General features: G+C 37.9%; 1 protein-coding gene across 1 annotated transcript in view; it reads left to right on the top strand.

Annotated features, from left to right (window-relative positions):
- Positions 1-10087, top strand: part of Syt10 (synaptotagmin 10) — a 62522-nt gene extending 52435 nt beyond the window's left edge. The window contains exons 5-7 of the mRNA XM_052161010.1: positions 1544-1715; positions 6899-7028; positions 9876-10087. Of these exons, the coding sequence (XP_052016970.1) occupies positions 1544-1715; positions 6899-7028; positions 9876-9947 (374 nt within the window). The 3' untranslated portion in view covers positions 9948-10087. The remainder of the gene's footprint in view (positions 1-1543; positions 1716-6898; positions 7029-9875) is intronic.
- The last annotated feature ends 15643 nt before the right edge of the window (positions 10088-25730 follow it).

Here is a 25730-nt window from a genome sequence, read left to right as displayed (position 1 = left end):
ACACATCTAACGTTGTATGGCTTTTGATCATTTCTCTGCTGTGGGATAACATAAAAGGAGGAGAAATTACAAATTAAAATGTTATAAATCACCTTTTACATAACATTCAAATTATGAAATCTTTGAAAACTATTAATAGATTGACTTTGAACTTTAGTCTTGCCTTTTCTTTCTTTCTTTCTTTCTTTCTTTCTTTCTTTCTTTCTTTCTTTCCTTCTTTCTTTCTTTCTTTCCTTCTTTGCTTCCTTCCTGATACAATTTATCTATAAATGCCTAATTTACTTTGTTCTCCCAAGCTTTCATCGAGTCAGTTTGCAAAGGAGGATCCTTAGCCTTTCAGTTGTGAATCAAGACCATACAAAGATAAGGTTAAATTGAATACACCCCCTTTACTTTCCTGCAGAGAAGCAGATGAAATGTAAGCTCACCATTGCATTTTGCATTCTCGACACCTTCCCAGTAAACATCGGGAGTGTCGAAAGACACTACAAGAGACAAACAAAAGCAATATGTCAAGAAACTCTTGAGGGAAATTTCTCTTGGGGGAAAATTTGACAAAGTAGTGAAATCTGGAGCTTCCTTCTCTCTTCCTTTAATGGTTTTGAACATAAACTTCTGTTGCAGTGTTTGCCTCGAGAATTATAAAGTGATACAAACCAGCAGGTGGCAAAGGAAGGGTCCAGTTATTGTGTATGTTTTTATGTGTATTCCGCTATCACCTTAATTGGGGACTTTATCCCCAAATTAAACAGTGTAAACTATAGAATGAAAAAAAAAGAAGGTAAAAGAAAAATTAAGTTTATTTTAGTGAAAAATCTGTGAGTCAATATATGTTGTTGAATGTCAAGAAGACATCCAACGTGTTATTGTTTATTCTGGTCTCTTATTGTGTGTTTTGAACCAAGCAGAACAATGGCAGAGTTATTATGAAATTTGAAGTTATTCCACTGTTATGTGAAGCTTTTCCTCAGAAATGTCTGTGTTTGAAGAGTATTATCTAATTCGACCTCACAGCAGGCATATGCCTCAGCAAAGGAGCTGCTGAACTTGTAAGAAGCAAAGAACAGAACGCCATCAGAGTTGTGATAGGGGAGCAGAGAGGAACTAGCCCTCGCTCTCTTCTTAAGAGGCTGTGGCTCACTTAAAAGAAATGTTTTCCTTAGAATGATCTTCCAGGTGTTAAAAAAAATAATAAGTGTTTCTGAGGTTAGGTATTGACATTTTCCCCTTTTATGCACCAGTATGTATATAACTCTAATAACAAAATACCTTTTGTTCCTCAAAATATAAAGACATATTTTTCTAGAGTTTAAAATGCTCCAAAAACATGCTCAAAAAATTAAAATCTGAGTCTAAAGAGTTATGACTAAAGGAATAGACAAAATAAGATCAAGTCTGTAACCCCCAAAGTAAATTATTTAATTTTAAAACTATTAATACTAAAGAGCTCGTGTACACTTTCTTATTTAGTAAAAATGAAATACTCTGTTTCGTGTACATCATGGATGTTTTCATTTTAATAAAATTCCCTTCCTTCTCATAGATCCTTATGTCAAAGTGTCTCTGATGTGCGAGGGACGGAGACTTAAAAAACGGAAAACAACTACAAAGAAGAATACTCTCAATCCCGTGTACAATGAAGCCATTATTTTCGACATCCCTCCAGAGAATGTGGACCAGGTCAGCCTGTGCATTGCGGTCATGGACTACGACAGGTGGGTGGAGGCTGTGTGTCCATGATGCACACCATCAAATAGTCATAGCCAGGACGCATCTGTGTCCAGGTTACTCACTGTGACACCAGATGTAACTTAAACAACAAGGAAGCAATTCATCAGAACCTACAGTTCTAGTTTGGGTTTGGTTTCATCTCCAAAGCAGTCTTTCTTAACATTCGCATGAGGCTGAGGGAAGAGCAAGTCTGGAAGTAGTATGAAGTTCGTGACATACAGAACTATTCAGAAGTCTTTCCTCAGAATAACAAGTATGACAATTCAGAGTTGGCTTTACTAGAGGGAATGCCACACAAGGGCAATGGTGCTCACCCCAGCTCTAGAATGAACTGGCATCAAGGGCCAGTGCAGCATATTTATGGGGTTCACTTTCTGCACTGGTAAACTGTTAACATCCTGTGGAACTGGGGTGATGATGGGAGGAAAGATGAGTAGCAGCCTGGGAGGCTGTGACATTGCTCATTGCCCTTGTACATTTCTTTGTTGATAACTCTACCGCTCAGTTAGAACATGAGTATAAAATGCCTAAGAGAATATTAATCAAACACTATGGGGAATGGTCGTAATGTGCCATTCAGTGTCTCAAACTCAGTCCCCAAAAATTAATTAGATAACTAATTAACTAAATGGGTTTATATTAAAGGAAAAGCACCTGTGATGACTTTTCAGGGGTATTAAAAGAATCCTGAATCATCCCACATTTCAAACCTTAAAAATAAATGTCTTCATGAACAACTCTATTTTGCTTTAGCAACTGCTATTGATTTCTCAAAACAGTGAGCCACTGTTAAGGAAATAGATCCTAATATCAAATAAATTAGTATTATAAAAATCATTTCCATGAATACTCCTGCTGGGAAACTTCATGTTGAGAGGAATTTACATAGAAGAAGAGCAGAAAACATACCTAAAAAGAAGAGCATCCTAAAATCATGCCTATCACTTTGATGCCCATTCAATGTCTTCGATACCTTATCAAAGTGACTCTGTAGACATTCAAATTCTTTCAAATTTACATCGTGTTTCAAAAAACAGATTATCGAGAAAGTTGTGGTACAGAAACAGTAACTTAGCACTCAGAAATAATGGGCAGGGGGCTCATTCTCAGCTACATGGTGAGTCTGAGGGCCACCTAAGCCACGTAAAATCCCATCTCAAACTGATTGAAAGGGAAGGAAATCCAGCTTGCCAGGGGCTTTACTGAGAGACTGACTTCTGCTATTGACTCTTAGGTATCCAGCTTTTTTGTTTATGAAATAAGATGATAGAGTGTTGTGGATAGCCCTGGGCTTATATTTTGATGCTAATTCCACTCCTGGGAGGGGCTGCAGAGGAGGAGTTAATCGTTAATCGGTATACAGGTGCCTTACTTTGTTTTTCTATATTCTTTGTTTACATTCTGAATGCTTTCCCCTTTCCAGATTTCCCCCTCCCCATTGGTCTCATAAGCCCTCTTCCCTTCACCTATTTCCTAATCACCCCCCTCCCATTTCCTTGTCCTGGTACTCCCATACAATGGTGGATCAACTCTTTTCAGAGCCAGGGCCCTCTCTTTCCCTCTTCTTAGGTATCATTTGATATGCTAACTGTGTCTTGAGAATTCAGAGCTTCTGGGCTAATTAATGTCCACTTATCAGTGATTCCATTCCATGTGTATTCTTTTGTGATTGGGTTACCTCACTTAGGATGATATTTTTCCAGTTCCAACCATTTGCCTAAGAATTTCATGAATTCATTGTTTTTAATTGCTGAGTAGTATTCCGTTGTGTAAATATACCACATTTTCTGTATCCATTCCTCCACTGAGGGACCTCTGGGTTCTTTCCAGCTTCTAGCTATTATAAATAAGGCTGCTATGAACATAGTGGAGCATGTATCCTTATTGCATGCCGGGGAATCTTCTGGGTATATGCCCAGGAGAGGTATAGCAGGGTCCTCCAGAAGTGTCATGCCATGTCTGAGGAACCACCAGACTGATTTCCAAAGTGGTTGTACCATCTTGCAATCCCACCAGCAGTGGAGGAGTATTCCTCTTTCTCCACATCCTCGCCAACACCTGTGAACCTTCTCCCTACTTTAACTTTTCAAATAAAGGCGAAGGAGGAAGGAAGAGGAGCTGAGAGTTTTGGGGGAGGAGAAAACGATCCACAGGGAAAGTGGGAGGAGCTACAGAGGATAGAGGGAGAGGATGGAAAGAAGCAAGTTATATGGGATAACATAGATGGGAATAGAGTAATGTAGTGGGAGATTCACCCAATATAGGCATATAGTTTGTATTGATATTGATTGAACTGAGATTTCTTTTACCAGGTAATTGGGTTGGAAAAATACTGCAGCAAATCAAAGTCACGGACTTGGGATTAACTGTATCATTAAACTCAAAGTACTTGGAAAACAGTCTTTACATAGTGGACTCTCAAAAATATTAGTTACCTGAGTCCCAATGGATATATCTACAAAACATTTCCACACCTAAGGCTTGGAAAACACTGCAGAAGAGATGGGTAGAAAGATTGAAAGAGTCAGAGTCAAGGAGTTTGCTGTGAGATTGGGTCTCCTAGTAATGTCAGAAGCTGCATCCATAATATATCACCAAACACGACTGCCTAAATGTGAACCAAAAGCAGTGTTCGAGAGGATTTTGAAGGAGAAAGGGAAATATGGTATAATTATATTTTAATATCAAAAATAAAAAAGTAAAAATAAGTATCAGCTATCATTGCTATTGGTTGCAGTAAAAACAAGGCATAAATAGAAAATAGTAATGTCGAACAGTATGCTTTGTTATGCAGTGATAAATCACAGTGGCGGGACTAAACATAACTCTACCCTATTTAATTATACTGCCAGCAGTAGCATACTTACTCTTATAATTTAGAGTTAGTAAAATAGAGACTTTTATGCAAGAAACTGAGCACTGTCTTCCTCGCATACAATCTAAGCACCACTGCAGAGCAAGCCTCGTGAAAAGAGTGGGATTTTTCTTTGCAGTATGGGGGTTAGGTGGGGCTCCCTCTCAGAAAGCAGCATCGTAAAAGTCGGGGGGAGATTTGCTGGTGTTTCCTATGCCCGTGATTTCATTGATAACATGACAGAGGGCTGAAAAAGTCTGAGAGTTTTTTTATACGAATTTACTTTGTATGTTGATTTTTAGTAAATTATCTTTGCATCTTTTTTGTTGGCTGACTGGCTAGCTGACTGGCTGGCTGGCTGGCTGACTGGTTGGTTGGTTGATTGCTTGGTTGATTGGTTGGTTGGTTGGTTGGTTGGTTGGTTGGTTGGTTGGTTGGTTGGTTGACTGGCTGGTTGGTTGGCTGACTAGCTGGCTGACTGGCTGGCTGGTTGGTTGGTTGGTTGGTTGATTGCTTGGTTGACTGGTTGGTTGGTTGGTTGGTTGATTGGTTGGTTGGTTGGTTGGTTGGTTGGTTGGTTGGTTGACTGGCTGGTTGGTTGGCTGGCTGGTTGGTTGGTTGGTTGATTGCTTGGTTGACTGGTTGGTTGGTTGGTTGATTGCTTGGTTGATTGGTTTGTTGGTTGGTTGGCTGGCTGGTTGGTTGGTTGGTAGTTGTTTAGAGGCAAGACCCCATGTAGCCCAGGCTGACCTCAAAACTTTCTCTGTAGCCGATGATGAACTTGAAATTCTGATTCTCCTGTCTCCACCTCTCAGCTGTGCCCTACACCTGGCCTAGTTAATTTTTATTTAGGAATTTCCATTTAATCAAAAGGGGTATAGAACAATCTCTTCTCTCTATAGGGAATGTTTCAACATGTTCCATACATAGTGGAAACCAAAAACAGTAGTGAGTCTCATAAATGCTGTTCTTCCTACATGTTCAGATCGTCATGAAGCCTACTTTATAAACTGTGCACAAGATCAGATTCCCCTTTCCCCCTGTCTCCCCTCCCCCCCACTGTCTACTTTCCCTCCAAGGTCCCTCCATCCCTCCTCCACTTGTGATTGCTTTCTTCTCCCTCCCAAGTGGGACTGAGGTATCCTCACTTGGGCGCTTCGGCTTGTTGACATTTTTGAGTTCTGTGGACTGAATCTTGGGTATTCTGAACATTTTTTTTGGCTGATATCCACTTATTAGTGAGTACATACCATGCATGTCCTTTTGGGTCTGAGTTACCTCACTCAGGATAGTATTTTCCAGTTCCACCCATTTGCCTGCAAAACTCAGGATGTCCTTGTTCTTAATAGCTGAGTCATATTCCATTATGTAAATGAACCACATTTTCTGTATCCATTCTTCTGTGGTGGGACATCTAGGTTTTTTCTAGCTTCTGGGTATCACAAACAAGACCACTATGAACATCATGGAACACGTACCCCTGTGGCATGGTGGAGCATCTTTTGGCTATATTCCCAAGAGTGGTATAGCTGGGTCTTCAGGAAGATCTATTTCCAATTTTCTGAGGAACCTCCAGATTGATTTCCAGAGTGGTTGTACCAGGTTACATTCCCACCAGCAATGGAGGAGTGTTCCTCTTTTTCCACATCCTCTGCAACATGTGTTGCCACCTGAGGTTTTGATCTTAGCCATTCTGATTGGTGTGATGTGGAATCTCAGGGTTGTTTTGATTTGCATTTTTCTGATCATTAAGGACTTTGAACATTTTTTAAGTGCTTCTCAGCCATTCAAAATTCCTCAGTTGTGAAATCACTGTTTGGTTCTATACCCCATTTTTTGATTGGGTTGTTTGGTTTTTTTGGTGATTAGCTTCTTGAGTTCTTTATAAATTTTGGATGTTAGCCTTCTATCAGATGTGGGGTTGGTGAAGATGTTTTTCCCATTCTGTAGGTTGCCGATTTGTCTTATTGACTATGTCCTTTGCCTTACAGAAGCTTTCCAGTTTCAAGATCCCATTTAAGAGGTTAACAATAACAAATAATAAAATTAGAACAATTATAGCAATATACTGTATGTATAAATCACTGTGTAATATTGGTGGATTATTTGTTTCTAGAACTGTGTGTTTGATGTTTTCTGACAGTGATTGTCCATGTCACTAAAAGTACAAAGAGTGAAATCTGGGTCTGGGGACTACCATAACCTGAAGGACCTATTGCTTTGATGATGAGTTTTAAAATTCTACTGAAATGTGGAACATTCCACTGACTTTTGAACTGTGACAATGAAAATAGGATATTCCTCAAATCCTAGGGTGGGACACAATGAGGTCATAGGCGTGTGTCGAACTGGACTAGATGCCGAGGGTCTTGGGAGAGACCACTGGAATGAAATGCTGGCCTATCACCGAAAGCCAATCACACATTGGCACCCCTTGCTGGAGGTAAGGATGCTGACACCACCTCAGCCTTCAGTTATTGCTGTTGCTTAAACTTTTTTTATCTGCTAACCTTCATTTGACATTTCATTTATCCACCTATTTAACAAAACATATTCTTGCTTTTGTTTCAGAGCCTCTAACATTGTCTATTCAAAGTTCTGGGTGAATTGAGAGATTTTTTAAAAAATAAATAAATAAACCCTCTAGATGTCTGGGGCCCCTTGGTCAGTAAGCCTGGGAAAGGAGTGTGTCTTTTCCTTTGTGTAGCCTTAGGCTTTTGTCAGTGACCAGGGGCCATGGTCTTATGTTCATTACTCAATAAGAACCGAGCTCCGGCACTGATCCTCTGTGAAAAGAACCTCGTTCCCCAAATCCCCTTGTCATTTATAAATCCTTAATTAAGCATTGTCATCTGATACGTCTGGGTACGTCCCAGATGCAAGTCTGGTCAAAAAGAACATACAGAGATTTAAAATATCAAGACACCGACTTAGCTACAGTCAAAGCCCGGCCATGCTATGCAACTTTAATTATAAAGCTTGGTGAATGGTTGACCTTCTTTAAATTTCTACTATGCCTCTGCAGTAGGAGCAACTTACAGTGAAGATGCGGAACACTATGCCACACAGGCTGACTCAGTATCAGGTCTTGACAGCAGTGTCGCTGACTGAGTTATGTTAGGAAAGAGGAACAGGAATACCCATTTTCTCTCTCAGAACTTTTGGTCAAAGTTGGTCAGCTGGAGGTACAAAACATTGCTTTATTTAATGCCTTTCTTTCCCACAAAATCAGTTGACATAACCTCCTCAAGGGCCACATGAAGAGACATAATGGGTGTTCACAAAAGGATAGAAAGAACTTTGTGAAGTTTCATAAAATGAATGCTTATAAAAGCCACAAAAAATAAATAAAAATTTAGCCTTTTTGAGGAGTAAGTTGATGCTTTATGCAGTAAGCTTTGGTTTTAAAACAGGAAAGACTGTGTGCTATAACTGACTGAATGTTATCAGTAGGACAAGGTTTCAGTCTCAACTTAGTTACAAGAATGAGACCCTGGGTATGTTATTCAAGGCATTTTGTGGTAATGAGGCAAAGATTTCATGTTCAGACAATGGAAGTAAGCTGCTACCCAGATTCCCATTGTAGGGATAACCTCTTGTGTACTCACCTGTCAATAAAGACTGAATGGCCAACAGCAAAGCAGGAAAAAAATAGGTAGGACTTCCAGGATAGAGAGGGGAACTCTGGGAAAGAGAGGGATGTGGGGATTTGCCACCAAAACATTGAGAAAGTTGGATGTGTGAAACTGAGGAGAGGTAACCAGCTATGTGGCACACAGAATAGTATAAATGTGTTAGTTATGATATAGTGATCTATGAACATACCTACCTTAAGGCGTAGGCATTAATTCATAAATAAATAAGCCCTGTGTCATTCAGAAAATGGAGTGGACATAGAAAAGCACAAACAGTTACACTTCTTTTATATATAAAATCACAAAACTTTACTTGATTTCATAATTAATGTAAGTCATGAGATACAGACACACACATTCACACAGACATGTGCACACACACAGACATATACATACATACACAAAGAAATACATCCATACAGAGACACACATAGACATACATATACACAGACATATACACACAGACATACTCATACAAAGACACAGATACACACATACACAGACACATATACACACAGACAAGTATTATTTTAGTTACTTTTCTATTGCTGTAAAGAGACACCATGATCAAAGAAACTTATGAAAGAAAGCATTTTATTGGGGCTTGCATACAGATTCAGATGGTTGGGTCATGCTTATCATTGTGAGAAGTATACAGTCAGGCAAGGTACCTCATAAATCAATGGATAGCTGATAGATAGATAGATAGATAGATAGATAGATAGATAGATATAGATATAGATAGATATTCCTTTAGCTAAACTCTTAAAATGCATATATGAATAGATCATGAGAATTCTTCTGGTCATTTGGTGTTCCCACATGATAAGCTAGCCCTTTCAGTGTATTAATCCCCCAGAGGAAAATTCCTTCCTGCTTCAAAACAAAGGGAATGTGGGCTTGAATTTATTACAATTTGTTGCTGTAATAAAATATCAAAATCAAAATTGGCCTTTTGAAGAAAGAACTTTTTTGGCTTATGATTCCAGAGGAATATCCTCTGGATATAATATAGCGGAGAAGATATATAATATATAGTATAGGATATATAATAAAAGATATAATATAGAACATATATTATGTCCTCTGGATATAATATAGGAGAGAAGCGTGGTGTCAGGAAGCCAGAGCAGGAAGCAGAGAGAGCACATTTTTATTCATTCACAGGAAACAGAACAAACTTGAAGAAGGACACTGGGAGTAAAAACCTTCAAAGGCCACCCAACAAGGCCATATGTACCCAAGGTTCCATAACCATTCCAAACAGCCCTTAAACATGTGAGTCTATGAGGGACATTTCTCATTCAAACTATCATAAGTCTCTTAGGTCTGCAAGTTCTTGTTAAGGTAATAATATAGGAAAAAACTAAATATCTCCCATAAAGTGTGGGACTCTTCTAAAGCCATAAAAGTTGCTGAATGATATTATTCTATATACCTTTTATATCCAAGTACCATGTATCACAGGAAATATTTGTGTTTTCTTTCTGCCTTGGAAGGTAAGTTCTGAACAACATGGAGGTTACATAAATCTTCTTTTCAGAAAATTGCAAACTGTGTGAATATCCACTGTCATCAGAGAGATACAATTGCCATTACATGGAGGTTTTTTATTTATTTATTGGATCATAAATTATGAAATTCCTGTCTTTCAGTTACCTGGCCGGGCAACCAGCTTTGATAGTCAAGGATCCTGTTCTTCTCCAAGGCCACCGTCCACACCATAAAAGCCTGCAAATAAGACCATTTCACAGAAAGACCTAGAATCATGTGCTCATTGAATCAGAAACACATACTCGGAGAATACACTCAGAGAGAAAGAACATTTGACTTCTTCATTTAAAATACACCCATGATAACTAATAACTCGATGCATAATATCTTTTGGCTTATTTATTTATAACTTTAAGCATATTAATACATTCTACTTGAGTACTAACAGTCCTTAGTTATATACGGTGTTTTATTTTCATGTCTTATCTCTACTAGCACAGTGTTATAATATGTTGTAATTCTTTGCCTAAGCAAAGAAATAACTTTTTTGAGAAGAAAATCCACGTATACGTAAAATTAGATATAGTTTATGCTTGTGTTGTGTGAAATAGTGAAACACGTCACTTCCAACTGTACACACAGTTCTATCTGAACTTTAATGTGCATATTTAAATTAACTCAACAGAATCAATTCCTTCGAATCCTAATTCATGTCATGTGCCTGACAATAGTTTTTCTTTCATGATCAGCATTTTTTGTCGTTGAGGTTTGTCTCTCAAGCTTCTTTTTTGGGGACACTTAGCTAATCTGCAAAATGAAGAGTCATTTTGAATATAAATATACAAAGTGATGCTGAGTGCCCGGTAAACGCCACCAGCTTACAATGTCTTACCGTTGCATTAGTCAGACACCTGTTAGTCCTCTGACCATTTTAAAACTCCTAGTATTTTTCTCCTCAAGTGTTGCTTGAGGTATTCTTAAGTGGCTACAGTCATAAATTTGTCTTTCAAGGTTGTCTAGTACTGTGGTGTGTTTGTTCTGTAACTTGGAGCTGTCACGCTGCTCCTACGCTTTTGATGGATCACACTTCAAAGAAACCAAAGGTCCAGCAAAGCTCTCTGTGCCCATTGTCCTTCAGATAGACAGGTGTTGACTCCTCCCAGTCAGGAGTTCATCTCTCACCACTAGAGCTAGAGCTAGACAGTCTCTCACGGACAAAATATAGATGCATGCTATAAACAGTACAACTTTCACACTTAATAAAAATAAGTACATTTCAAAGGTCCAGACAGCCAGCTCTTTAATGAAATGAAGGATTGATAGGTTAAAAAAAAAAAACTATGCCAATGCTTTTGTCTTTTTACAAGATGGAACTTTCTTTGAAATCAGATCAGATTTTCTGCTGTCTTATTTTAAGACCCTATTGGAAGGAACCTAAATGGAATTACAATAATCTTGCTTTTGAGGTATACATATTTATTGCTTACTCCACAATATGGTTTCTAAAAGGGAAGAAAATTGATATTTGAAATTTTAAAACAAGTTCATTAGGATGAAGTACTTTTATCACAAATTGTGGATTTTTATATTTGTAGAAATCCCTCATTTCAAAAATTAGGAAATGTATTTTTAAGGTCTTAAAATCTCTCTCACAAAGAATCAGATGCTGTTAACCAGGATGCAAGTATGTTTCATATTAATATTTATAGTGTAAACACAGTTTTGTCTAAAGCTTTGGAGAAATGCCCACGTCCAGTTAATGAAAACCTACTACTAAACTTTTTCTCATTAAAAATAAGAGAAATGCATCTGAAAACACTTGACTATCCTGTCAAACCAAGTCAAACAAACAAACAAACAACCCTACTCATTACAGAATGACTCAAGATGACAACTTATCTTGAAGTCTTTATTTTACCGCAAAACGCAAATGGCCAAATGGAGAGCAACACCCTCATCATCTTAATATGACAACATTTTGGGAGAGGCTTTATTAATAATTATGAATGTGACATTTCTCAAGTCTATAAAGTATGCATTTTCACTCAAAATGATATCTTAAAGGCTTACAAAATCGCATGTAATTTCCTAAGAACAGGCTAAACCTTAAGAACTAAAGCAAACTGACAGGTAGGCAAGATATTTTAAATATGAGGTGAGTAGATTAACGTAAGATTGGGGGGAGGGGAATGAAACACAAAATTAACTGAGAATTAAGTCGGAGCGTCAAAGCATTTACTACGCTATGAGAGAGGTTAAAGAGAGTAAATCTGCAACTGTTTTTCCATTAACGTGTGAGAGACGTTTTCTCAGAGCGATGCACAAGTTCATTAGAAGAATAGCTCATTCCGAGAAAACACAATCCTTACGGGTCTTATACTGCTTACTCTTATCTTACCCAGCCACACACGGAAACTTCTCTGCTCCTGAGCTCGGTATTTAAAATATGGTTCGGTGTTCCAGATGCCCCTCCCCTCCCCCACTAGCTAGTTGGAAGGGCACGTGTATCAATGCTGGCCAGCAAGGCACGAGGCTGTCATTTGAGTATTCACTAAACTCCTGATTTCAGGGATTCATTCAGGGACTTATATGCATCTAGGAAAAAGATTCAGTGTTGCCTTGTGGGCGGGACAGCACTGTTGCTAAGGACCGAATATGACAGACACCAGTATGTGTCCAGTGCACAATCTTTTCACAAAACCAGAAGCTGATTGGTTTGGAGGGTCTTGATTTTTTTTTCCACTGGTGTGAAGATTCCATTTTAGTGTAAGGGTCCAGGTATGATCACTAGCTTCCTAATACAGTTTTCTCAACAGTTCTTGTTTCCTCTCTCAGGACACCCTGGGTTGCTCGTACTTTATACATAAAGCTCACCCTATTCAGACACACTCATTTCAGTTTCAAACGTTAGGACAAATGTCAGGGAAGTAGTGGCAGGAAGTGGAGCCAATCACATATCTACACGGAGTTTCATGGGGGGTGCACACACTAGTTATTGCAGGGAGCTCACAAACGACCAATGCTTACTCAGGGTTTATACTAGAGCAAATGTATATGAGCTACTTGGTTGTGATGTTTAATTGATAGTCACAACTGTGCTTACTCTCCTGGTGTGTTTATTCTTTTAGAAGTTCCCAGGGTCCATAAAGAACTAGCAGTCTCTTGAAGCATTCACTTAATAGTTACTTCAGAAGTTAAGAAAATAAATATCAAAATTCCATTTCCCATGTCAATTCTACTATTGCCATGTCTATTCTATCTATAAAACAAAATACAATTTATTCCAGGATGAGATATCCAAGCAGCCAGGAATTATTACAATAAAATAACATAAAACTATAACATTGAACACAAATCAATTTCTACCTCTTCAAAAAAGACTACTTGATGTTATTCTTCAGCAGAATTTATCGATTTTTGTCATAATAGCTGTGATATTACCAGTTTATTTGCAAATAGCTAGAAAACTGGGTTGGTATGGCCTTGAGAAACCATTAGGTCTCTTTGTTCAAAAAAAAAAAAAAAAAAAAAAAGACCTGTGTCACAACTTGATCAGATAACAATTACAGTTGTTCTAAGCTGACCTTGGTTTCAGTGCTTGTAATTTTTAGATTAAAGGAGTACTACTTTCAACAAGTAGATTTGTTTGAAGCCTAAGATAATTTAAGTAGCCATGTAGTTATTAAAAAGGATATTAACGCATAGAAAACAACGATATGGAGATGTAAAAAAAAGGGGGGGGGATTCCTTCATTTTTTAACTCTTAGTGGACAGTAAATTCTCAAATATTGTCCCAAAACTCCATGACTCAATATGTAATTATCACCCAGTGACATAGCTCAGGATATGATTTATATGAACCTGCTGTGAGGACCTAATATTTAGGACAAAATGACTTTAATATTTTAGACATAATAAAGAACCAATTAAAATAAAATGCTGTTTCCAGAATCCTATCTCTTAGGTATTCTCTTTGCTAAGAATTTTTTCATTAAAAGATCAATATTTATTCAATAATCTGTCAGTTAAGATTAAGGTAACTACTTATCTTATACCATTAGCAGTTAACCAGCACCATATTAATTTGAATAGTGGCATTAAATATTTGATCAAAAATGCATTTTCATCATGGTTAAATCATTATTTTCTTTTCATCATGTCTATCATGTAACTAAATTCAAGTTTGATTTGGTAGCATGACAGTTACAGAAATAGAGAAAATCACTCAGTTAAAGACCAAGGTAAGCCTTAATGATTTACTTAAAGAAAACATTTGAATACTAAAAATAGTGACTTAAAAATAAGTAAAAGATGTTTAAGAGAAATGATAGTATTTTGTATATCTGAGATGATTAAATATACTCCTCCCAGGGGAACTATTTCTATAAATCCTATTTTTACCTCTATTGTGACAAGAGATATGAGTTGTTCTTGATAAATTTATATGGAAATGTTTTCATCTCAAGCCTATGATAAATTTTTATGTAGGCTATGAGACCCTTTCCAAATAGTGAGACTATGTCTGATTTTATCACAGAGGGTAAAAGTAAACCATTGTCTTCTGACATTTTGTTGAGTTGCATCTACTGTGTAGAGAATTCACTACTTGCTGAACGTAGAATTGAGTTTTATTTATTCAACCTCATGAGGTTTTAGTGTCCTGAAAATAATTTATTGAATGGTGATGAAATTTACAGATATGAGTCAAAACTCATTAATGTTAAATTAGTTTCAATGTTGCAAAGTTAATGTGTGAGGTGGTTAGATTTCCTGAGGCTTTCCAAATAGTTTCTTGTGTGTCTCACCTGAACATTAAGAAAGGAAATATATTTCCATGATTTGCTGAAAACTTCATGCACCCCACATAACTCTTATCCCCACGATTATGTAAAACAATAAAATAATCATTCTATATAAATACTTATATAAAACATTCATAGGTAAGTTTCATCATGATTTGCTGTTTTTCTTGTAAAGTCCTTTAAGCTTTGCATTTAAGGAATATAGTAGTATCAATGCCAAGAGTTCACTGCATAAAGGAGAAGTCGGTAAAACTTCAATATGTAAAATATTTGTGTTTATAGCTTCTTCCTTAAACAAAGAAGTACAACACCCAGGTTGTCAACATTAGCTGTTATCAATGCAACAGAGCAGTGACTGGGATTGCATTCAAACACAGAGAAACTATAGAACACTGTGAGTTCAGAATCAAGACAAGTCAACAAGAAAAGAACTGCCCCGTCATAAATGCAATGTTCCTTCTAACTCCTTTACAAGTAGATAGTCACCATGTATATTGGTAGAAACGGCTACTGTTCTTTTCATAGAGCCTCAGGCAATTAAAATCCATCATAGTTCATCTTTTTGGGGTACCTCTAAGTCATTGTTCTCAATGTAACATTTTAAGTGAAGTTTGTGATTTAATACTTAGCCATTGTTTAAATCAGTGTCATTGACTTCTACATTATAGAAGAGAAACTGAGGTCTTGAAATTTGTGTTTCTGACTTTTGTATGGTGACCAGTCATTTTGTGAACTTTGGCATCTTATAATCATATTACTTAGAACAGCTGTTTCTGTAAACCCTCCAAAAGATGTTTGCACATTGTGTTTTAGCATTTTTACTATGTCTTCTTTAGAGTGTATGAACATATTTGTCAGGATCAGATGAATTATGTAACAATGAAACCTCAAAGCTGTTATGAAGGGTAGTTGATAATTCCTTTTGTAAAAGAAATGGAAAAGCACTTGAAATATAATTTTACTGTTTCATATGTATTTTAAAAAAGAAATAAAGTAGTTATAAATAATTTTATCTGTTACTCTTTTAAAACCCTTTTCCCGATTTAATTTTGCAAGATAAATATGAAGTATCTCTTGAATATAAATTAAACGTAGTTTTCCAGTTGCCTTTAATACTCACTGAAGTGGGACCAAAAAACCCAACACTGTTCTGCTCCTTCATAAGGGCCTCTGTAACAAAGCAAACCCTACTAAGAGAAGAACGTGAGAAGTGCACTTAGCTGATCCCAGGGTTGGGCTGTAGCTTGGTCATAGAGCACTTGTCTAGAAAGCTTGAATCCCTGGGCTCCAACCCCAGCAACACAACAAAGGAAACTGTAGCCTGGTATGAAACCCTTCAGCTATGAACATCCAAAGACACAGAAAAGTGACTGCTGTGGTTAGCTCTGATGAATGGGCAGCCATAGAAACATAGTAAACTAGAAGCACATGACTCACTGGTGGCGCAGCAATAAAAGCCAAAATAAGAAATCTGGATGGAAACTGCAAACAACATGGGTAAGTTTCCCTGGCTGTCACTGCAAGTAACAATATTTTAAAATATCCCTTTCTTGAAATTAAAAAAATAAAATAAAAGTCACCCGATTCTAAAATGAGCATAAATTTTGGTAACAGAAATCAATTGCCATTGTTAACGTAGTTAACGAGTCTGATTAATTAGGAGCAAAGCCTTGTGTGCTCAGTTAGTTCCTTGGGGAAATATCCTTTTAAAATAAATTTTCACATATATGCTAATAAAGTATTTCCCTTAAATGGGAAGCCATACCTGAGTTGGTGACAAGCACTCAAACCCAACTGTGAAGGGGCTGATATATCAGAAACATGTTGAGACACAAAAGAGCGACCAAATTCCACAGCTCCAGCATCATTCACAATGGATGTACTCTATGCGTACGGTGCCACCAGGAAGCACAAACCCAAACAGCATCACTTGGCAAGGCATAGCCCAAGTAAAACCCATAGAATTACCTTCACTAGAGGCTATCACTGGAAGTTAGAATCAGCAAGAATTTAAATCCAGATTGTTTGAATTGGTTAGATTGCCTAAAACAGACACAACATGTATATGAACCCCACTTGGCTACACACCTTACTCCTAATCTGTACAAAACTTTAAATATGACATTATGACCATTTTTAAAAGTGGGAGAAAGTTGTGTTGATACACGGGTGATTAATGGCAGAGAACAGCATTGCTCTGAACTTTAAACTTTACTCGAATCAAAGCTTAACCAAGCATATATAAATATGTTAGAATCTATCTTATAACAAAAAATTCTGCTTTGCTTCAACCATTTATGTTATTATGGTAAAAAAAAAAGGCATTCCAGAAATTCCAGTCACTAGTTCTAAGGTCCTGATCCTAGAAAGGATTGATCTAGCATTGGAGGGGAATATAAAGTCAGAGAAAAAAAGGAGGGAGGTCATTGGAGAATGGATGGAGAGAAGAAGGTTTATGGGACATATGGGGAGGGGGGATCCGGGAAAGGGGAAATCATGTGGAATGTAAACAAAGAATATAGAAAATAAAAATATTAAAAAAAAAATGGTTTCTAAACTATAGTCCAGACTAAGGATATTTACATCTGAAAAATCTTAGGAGGTCCCTGCCAGAAAGATGAGTCTTTGGGCTAGGTAGAAAGAATTTACATTTGAATTGGTTCCCTAGCCACCTTTCTCCACAAGTTAATCTAGTTCTGCCTTTAACTCTTGATTTTGCTTACAGACCGGCTATCTCTGGCCCACCTGAATAGCAAGGAATGTTTGTGAGGAACTACCTTTTGTTACAGGCCTCACGCAGAGAGATCTTGACAAAAGCTGCCTTTCTTGGCTTATCCAGGTGTGATTCAGGATACAGTTTATACTAAATACTCAGGAAGACTCAATGCAAGGTCAGAGAGAGAGAGAGAGAGAGAGAGGCAGACAGAAAGACAATAGATACTTTTGATTTACAGAGAGGCAGTAGATTCTCTCTACCTGAGAGAGAGACACTCAGAGGAGGAATGAGTTAGTTGATTCATCAAGCTAAGAGCTAGAGGCTGGAGCAGATCCAGCTAATCGCCCAGGGCCTAGGGTGGCCTACGACGGCCACAAGCATGGCACAGAGAAGAATACAACCGGCAGACTAGGCAAAAGGACTCTTAAAAGACAGTGCGAGCCAGACAGCTTCCCAAGCTCTACAATGCCTCCATTTTCTCCAGGAGGCTAGACACAAGAACCATCCTTCTTCAGCTCCCGAGCCGGCGCGACATTGAAACCAAGATGAAGAAGCAGTTTAGCCACATGGGCCCTGGACTTTGGGTAAACACCCTGTATTGCCCCAGAAAGCCTAGCTAGCCTTTTACAGATGTATATGATGCTTAATTCGAGATGTTAACTTGACTGGACTTTGAGAGATACCCAAGAAATACACTCAGATTTTAAATCACCTCTGTGGTCATGTCAGTTTGTCATGTTTCCGCCGGACCTGTGTCTTCCTGGACCAAGAAACCCTGATTATCCCTGCGGCAGACCCCCACGCGGTCTGTAACAAGAAAGACTACGGTGAAAAGTTTTACAACTTTCTCTCCATCACAGGACACAAGCCTATGCAATGCAGAACCTACAGAGAGCAGTTTCTCCCGCTCACTCCTCCTGCTGCTGCAAGAGCCAGGAGCTTCTGAGAGCTGCACCATTCAATGCAGGGCAGAAATTAATTCTCACATTCACTTCATCTCCACCCCTGCATACATGTCTCATAATGGTTCCGCAACTGGATATTTTGCAGTTAGATCTTAGAATGGCTGCTTCTCTGCCCAGTCTACTTACAACATCCTTTTTTTAAAAAAAAAATCTTTTTAAATGTTTTCATTTTCGTCATTTTATTTATTTACATTCCAGTCATTACCCCCCCACGGTGCTCCCCTCACCGTTCCTCATCCCATTCCTCCTCCTTGCCTCTGTTCCCCTCCTCCACCAAGCCTCCCCTTTCCCTGGGGTCTCAAGTCTGTTAGGGGTTAAGCGCATCTTCTCCCACTGAGGCCAAACCAGGCAGAACTCTGCTCTATGTGTGCCGGGAGCCTCAGGTTGGCCCTTGTATGATCGTGACTGGTGGCTCAGTCTCTAGGAGCTCCCTGGAGTCAGGGTTAGTTGTGAAGGCTGGTCTTCCTATGGGGTCACTCTCCCTTCAACCATAGGGTCCCTGTCTTCAGTCCAATGGTTGGGTGTAAGTATCTGCATCTGTCTCAGTCAGCTGCTGGCAGGGCCTCTCAGAGGACAGTCATGCCAGGCTCCCATTTATAAGCACCTACCTCTTAAATTTGGGGGATTACAATAAACTTACAACATCCCCCCCTTCCTTCTCCTCCCCCCAAGTACTCCATATACTCCTCCCCTCAGATTCATGGTCTCTTTTCATTACATGTTATTACATACAAACTTTAGCCAAACTAAACAAAGGAAAGAGGCAATCCAACATTACAACTAGAGGTGAAAAGAGAGACATTACAATAGATTCTGAATAAATTCAGAGAATAATAGGAACGTACTTTCAAAGTCTGTATTCCTCCAAACTACAAAACCTAAAAGAAATGGGTAGATTTATTGACAGAGACAACCCATTAAAGTTAAATCAAGATAAAGTAAATAATTTAAATAGACCTATAACACTCAGTGAGAAAGAAGTAGTAATTTAAAATCTCCCAATAAAATGTGGCCAGGGACAGGTGGATTCTATGCAGAATTCTATCAGGCTTCCAAAGAAGATATAATTGATCAAGGTGGCTCAAACTTTTCTGCAAAACAGAGAAAAGAACCTTTATAAATTCTTTTTATGAAATCGGTATCACTCATACTAAAACAAGATAATGAACCAACAACAAAATAAAATTATCTCCGATGAACATGGACACAAAAATTTTACATACAATATTTGCAAATTGTACTCTTATCTGAAATCATCGAGTCTGCTCCATCCCAGAGATGCAGGGATAGTTCAACACAAATAGATCAATGTGTGATTCACCACACATATAGACTAAAGGAAAGAAATAACATGATTTCTCTCATTAAATACATGAAAGGATTTTGTTTAAAATCTAACATCCATTCATGAGAAAAGTCCTGGAGAGACTAGAGATACAGGAGACATAGCTAAAATACATTAAAAGTAATACACAGAAAGCCTACAGACAAAATCATCTTAAGTGGAGAAAAGCTCAAAATATTTCCACTAAAATCAGAAATAAGACAAGACTGTCCACTCCCCCCATTACTGTTCAATACAATATATAAAGTCTTAGCCAAGCAATAAGACATATTAAGGAAATAAGTGAGACACAAACAGGAAAGGGAGAAGTTAAAGTAGAAGCATCTTCATTTGCAAATATGATTCTTTATATGAAAGAACTTGAAAAACTAGGAAAATGCTACATCTGATAAATACAATGTATCAGCAATGTAACAGGGTACAAAACTAACCCTTAAAACCAACAGCTTTCATATATACAAGTAAGAACCCATTGAGAAAAAAAAATAAGAAAGAATACCATCCCAGTCGCTTAAAAAATAAATCTTGGAATACATCTAACTAAAGAAGCAAAATAGTTTATACAACAAAAACTTCAGAACACCTGAAAAAGAAATTACCATAACATGGAAGGCTCTATTATGCTCATAGATGGGCAGGTTTAATGTTTACCAAAAGCAATCTTCACTTTCAATGCATTCTACATCAAAATCCCAATGCAATTATCCTCAGAAACTGAAAAATATCAATACTAAATTTTATGTGGGATTATGAAATATGTGGAGTAGCTAAAGTATTATTGAACAACAACAAAATCACTGAAGGTCTAATCATTCCAGATTTCAAGTTATATTACAGAGCTATAATAATAAAACAGTGTGGCACTGGAATAAAGACAGGATAGATGAATTGAGAATTCACTTATAAATCCACAATCCTGGTAACCCCTCCCCTTGGCACTGAACAAAACTCTTTGATGACACTGTTAATTAACCGTTTGGTGGTTGGTTCAGAAACACGAGTTCCAAGAGTAAATAATACAGTATAGAAGGAAATAGTTCATAAGTTGTTCCTTTAAAAGAGCGTGACTAGGCACATTGGTGTGTGTGGAAGGAATTTTCTTATACCTCTATTTGATGTAGAATGATTCTAGAATGCATTGTCTCTTCTTCAACTGGGATGCTAGAATGGGTTGGGTTTGTTTGTTTGTTTTTTTGTTTTTTTGTATTTTTTTTTAACCTCAATGGAATTCAGTAAGCTTTTCAGCCTGGCGCTGGGACAAGAGAAAATGGGACTCTGATCTGTCCCAATTGCACCCATTGCTCAGGAAAGCTGGCTGCAACCCTACTATTATCTTTCCTCAGTCATGCATAGCTACTGAGAAGACATTGTATTGGCCAACAGTAATTGTTCGTTATTTTAAATGCCTTATATGGATTTAACTCCGTAAAATTTGTATTATATATACCAAGCTAGGAACATTTTAGTCACAGATACATTGAGCATTAAGTCTGCTAAAAATCACTTTAATATAATTACTTGCAGAGAAGTCGTTTAAAAGACTTTAACGAAGATCAATATTTAAATAACTGCTTAAATTAAATAATTACTTAAGTGAATCTTAGCTTTGTAAAGTCAGTTCTCTAAGTAGCCAAAGTCTGAAAGCCAAGCAACAAAAACATAAAACAATTTACTTAACAAAACATAATAAGATGGTTATAAAATGTCACACTAGCAGATGTTCTGTGAGAATGACTTACGGCTGCAGATACAGCAGTTTGCTTCTGTTTTACGTCATCTTTATTCTGGAACTTTCTAAAAAGATGGCCTAGTTTTACTAGGATCCCAAACTGTATGTTTTTATAACTGAGGTGAGAAACTAATTTCTCTTATACCCTTATCAGCTTTGGGCTAAATATTGAGTTTTTAATACTGAGTTTTCCAATTCTTTCTTCTTTTAAGCTTCACCTGTCCTCAATATTTCTCACATAACTAAGCCATCTCTCCAGCCCCATGAATATTTTTAAATTATGCAGGTAAACCCAACAGATCCAGACCCTACTAAATTGAGGCTTAGTCTACAAGTAGAAAACAGACAACAACCATGAATGACACAGCATTTTAATATACTGTATAACAGGAAGACCTAAATTGGTCTAGGAGGGGTCTCAGCCAGCAGAAAATTCATAGACAGAGCATGTGTCTTAGCTGAACGTGAAGAACAAGAAGGTCTAAGACAATTTCCAGATATAATAGCATCCTTCCCCGCCCCAAGAAAAATATTAGCCCATTTTCTGAATATCTGGTAACCAACTGGTGGCAACATTGAAAAGCAATTTGTTTGATGAGGAAACAGTTTCATCAGTGGACTAATCTAGTCCTGTGTTTATACTGAAGATGCTATTAGGAGGCAGGGTCCATTTGATGGTGAGAATTAGGTAACTCTGTGTGTGCCTTTGAAGGCTATATATTTTTCCACGACTAAAATGTATCTGCTTCCTGGTTGCTGTGAGGTGAGACCCTCTACCATGTTCTTGCACTAAATTTTTTCCACCTTGTCACTGCCCTGTAAACAGTAGAGCCAGCTGACAGTCAACAGAGACACCTCAAACTGCGAACTAAATGCATAGCTCGTAAATTCACTCAAGTGTCTTATCACAGTAGAGATAAGTTGCACAAGAGGCACACTGCAGTGAGCACTGGGCAGAGTTCCAGAGAACTGTGAAACTGCTGCTTGTGTGTGTGACATAAAAGTTGGCACGGTGGGAGCAACACTGCCCAGCACAGGGGGTAAAGTATAAAAAACTTGGGCTGCCTTCTCTCATATTTTTTCTTGCATATCTTCTCTCGAATCTTTGCCTTATTCTCTTGAAAGAGGGTCTCTCAATGAACCAGGATTTTGCTGTTTGGGCTAGACTGACTGAACAATAAGTCATTTCCATCCCCTAACAGTGACTTATTGGCATGCACAGCTATTCCTGGCTTTTTTTTTATTTATTTAAATGTGAGTAATAGAAATTTTAACTCAGGTTCTCGTGCTTCTTTTTGCAAAGTCTCATATCCATAGAATCATCTTCCAAGTCCAGGACTTGGACTTCTCTAATAGGTAAATAAGTTGCCTGTAGACAGAACTTCTTGGTTACAATTCTAAATACTTGCTAAATTACAGATGTGACTTAATGAGAAGAGGATGTAAAAGGAAGAACGATGTTGATGTAGGAAGATGATTCAGAAGAGCTTTCCAGATACTGAATCTAAATAACTGAGAATCTAAATAATTATGCCAAGCAGACACGTATCAAGTAAAAATCATTTGTTTAGAGTAGTGCAGAAGAAAGAGGTTGAGTCATTGGGTCTCACAAGGAAGGTTTTTAAATAGTTATAGGAATGGTAACATAAGATAAGGTTAATCCTGAAAAACCAAATCATAAAAATAAGATATAATAACCAGTTATATATGACAATATAAATATAAATATACATTTCAACAAACACATGTCCTAGGTATTTAAGATAGACTGATGTGGCATGACAGAAGGTACAAGTCATGTTCATGGACAGTGAGAATCTTAGATGAAGAAGAGAAAACCATCAAAAGCAATTGGCCCAAGAATGAACAATGCAAAGATTCCCTTGACTTGACCCAGAGATGAGTGTGATATGAATAGATGACTGACCCTTGATAGCTGTAACGGGTCATAGGAGGTTAAGGTAAGTATTTGGAAATAGCTGAGGCTCTTTGAAACTACTGACCATCTGTCTAAAATACAAATGCCACAATGGAAAGGCTTAGCAAAACAAAAAGAATGAAAGATTTCATCAGAGAAAAGGTACCCCAGAGTGTGGTTGATTGTAAATCTGGAGTTTATTGGTAAGATCTAAGCAGAGCAAAACAAACAAACAAACAAACAAACCATGGTAGATTCAGCTTTATACCTGGCAGGTGGTGAGCCCTCAGCCCCAGGGCCACTGTGGACTAGAAAAGATGCCTGATGCATAATGATGAAAGTGAGGCAAGTTTCTAGATCTGGTGACAGATATTCCCAACGAGTTATCCTCTTCTTCAACTGTATTATCCAACACGCATAATGATGCTGAATTTCTTTGACAATGTTAACAGCTTTCTGAAAATGGAAGACTAATAGCTCTTAGGGCTGGGAGCATGAGTCAGTTCATTGCCAAAGTGTCACTCCCGTCTTCTGTGGGCCTGTCTTCAAAGCAAGCTCTTCAATATAAACTATGTTTTCATTTTCCTCTGCTAAATGGCATTTAACTTTGGGGAGAGATGGTATGTATTTCTTCCATATATGGAGATTTCAGATAAAGACAGCCAGCCTTCGATTAATCAGCTCTCCGAAGTAGTTTCTGACAAAAGTCAATTTATGCCACCCATTTGGGCTCAATGAATCATTGCTGCACAATTTTAAATCTTACCTATATCAGAAAAGCAAGGACTGACAGGATTAACACTCTTCAGCACCACTTTACATAAGAGCATTTGTTCACCTCAAACAAGAAAAGTTTTGTAATGACAGATAATAAAGATACTGGGTTGTAGAGAATATCCAAAGAGTGCAATCACCAAAGTTTCTCAAGGGAAACAGCACTAAACCAAACTTTTCCCCAAGGCTCTGGGGAACACATTGATGCCAGAATTCTATCATTTGAATAATAAAAACAACTTAAGGAAGGATTTGTTAGAGCTCACAATTTAGAGTATAGTCCATCATGCCAGGGAAGTCAGCAGGTAGTTGAAACACCTGCTCAAAATGCATCCTTGGTTAGAAGAAAACAATTCACCTGGCACACAACTAATTCAGCTTCTATGGTCCAGGATCCTCCTTCCACAGGAAATGTTACCACCCACAGTGGGCAGGTCTTTCCACCTCAATGAATATAATCATGATAATTCCCAGAGGAAATGCCAAGAGGCCCATGTCTCTGCTGACTCTAGCTCTGTCAAGTTAACACGAGTGGCCACAGAAGCTCGAACCAGTTTCAACTCATCCAGGACTCCCTCTGCTTCACTAAACCAAGGAGAAGTCAACCTAGCTATACATAAATTTCTCACACTACCCGACACACAAATCATTCATAGTCCCAGAAAATTTTAAATTAATTATTTTTTGTACTTAAAGACTTCAGCAAGCATTATAAATGAAGGAGAAAAGAAGTTGAATGAGAAAAATTTAGAAATAAAAGGATATTAAAGAAGTACAATGTATAGAGCACGGCCCTGCCTGGGCAGTACAAAAGTAGAAACTAAAGCTATGTTGACCAACGTGGGGCGTGTATAAGGAACGATGCCCTTAGTGATGTGTGTAGAAGAGAAGGAGGAAAGAATAGAGTACGTAACTCAACTCACTGGGACGTTACCTGAAAACTGAAAAGTAGGCCTGAGAAAGCGTGATAGGAGGCACTGGCAGGAGGGAGTAGCTAGCCTGAGAGCCTGAATACAGCAGGTAACAGATTTATTCGGAATTGTTAGGTTAAAGCATGGTTCTGCTAGAAGTTGAGAGTTGAAGGAACAGCTGCTATAGTTGATGTAGTGAGAAAAGGACTGAACTAACTTCACGGTCTGCTCTTGCAGCTAACACATCTGGAAAAATATGAAATATGAGGGCTTGCATCTCTACAAACTTTACCCTTTTTGAGAGATTTTGAAGTGGGAACATTGTGTGGTCAACACATTGCTGCTCTGCAGTCACAATCAGGGGTCACAGCTTAGTGAGAAAATACTCTCCTAATAGACAGTCCTCAGGTAAAGAGTGGTAGCCGCATGATTGAAAATGCCCCTGTGCCCTAAAAATATAAATGACTGAAGGACAAGAGGAAATCGCAGGAACTTCTGCTTTCACAAAATACAACTAAAAATCATGCTGCAGTTCACTTGTTCTCAACTTGTTCAGAGCAGAACATTCTTCTGACTTTTAAGCATGATCAGTTACTCAACATATATTATAATTGTTTGACTAGTATCCATAAGGTCAAAAAGAAACAATTATAGGGGCTGGAGAGGTGGTGCGGTGGTTAAGAGCACTGGCTGTTCTTCCAGAGGATCAGGGTTCAGTTCCCAGCACCCATATGGCAGCTCACAACTAACAAACTCCAGTTCCAGGGGATCCAACACTCTAACACAGACACACATAACTAGAAAAACACCAATCTACATTAGATACACACATACATATATACATACATACATACAT

The sequence above is a fragment of the Apodemus sylvaticus genome, chromosome 17 (assembly GCF_947179515.1).
Source record: "Apodemus sylvaticus chromosome 17, mApoSyl1.1, whole genome shotgun sequence".
NCBI classification, from domain to species: domain Eukaryota; kingdom Metazoa; phylum Chordata; class Mammalia; order Rodentia; family Muridae; genus Apodemus; species Apodemus sylvaticus.
Note: the sequence above shows the minus strand (reverse complement) of the source record. Positions and strands in the feature narration are given on the sequence as shown.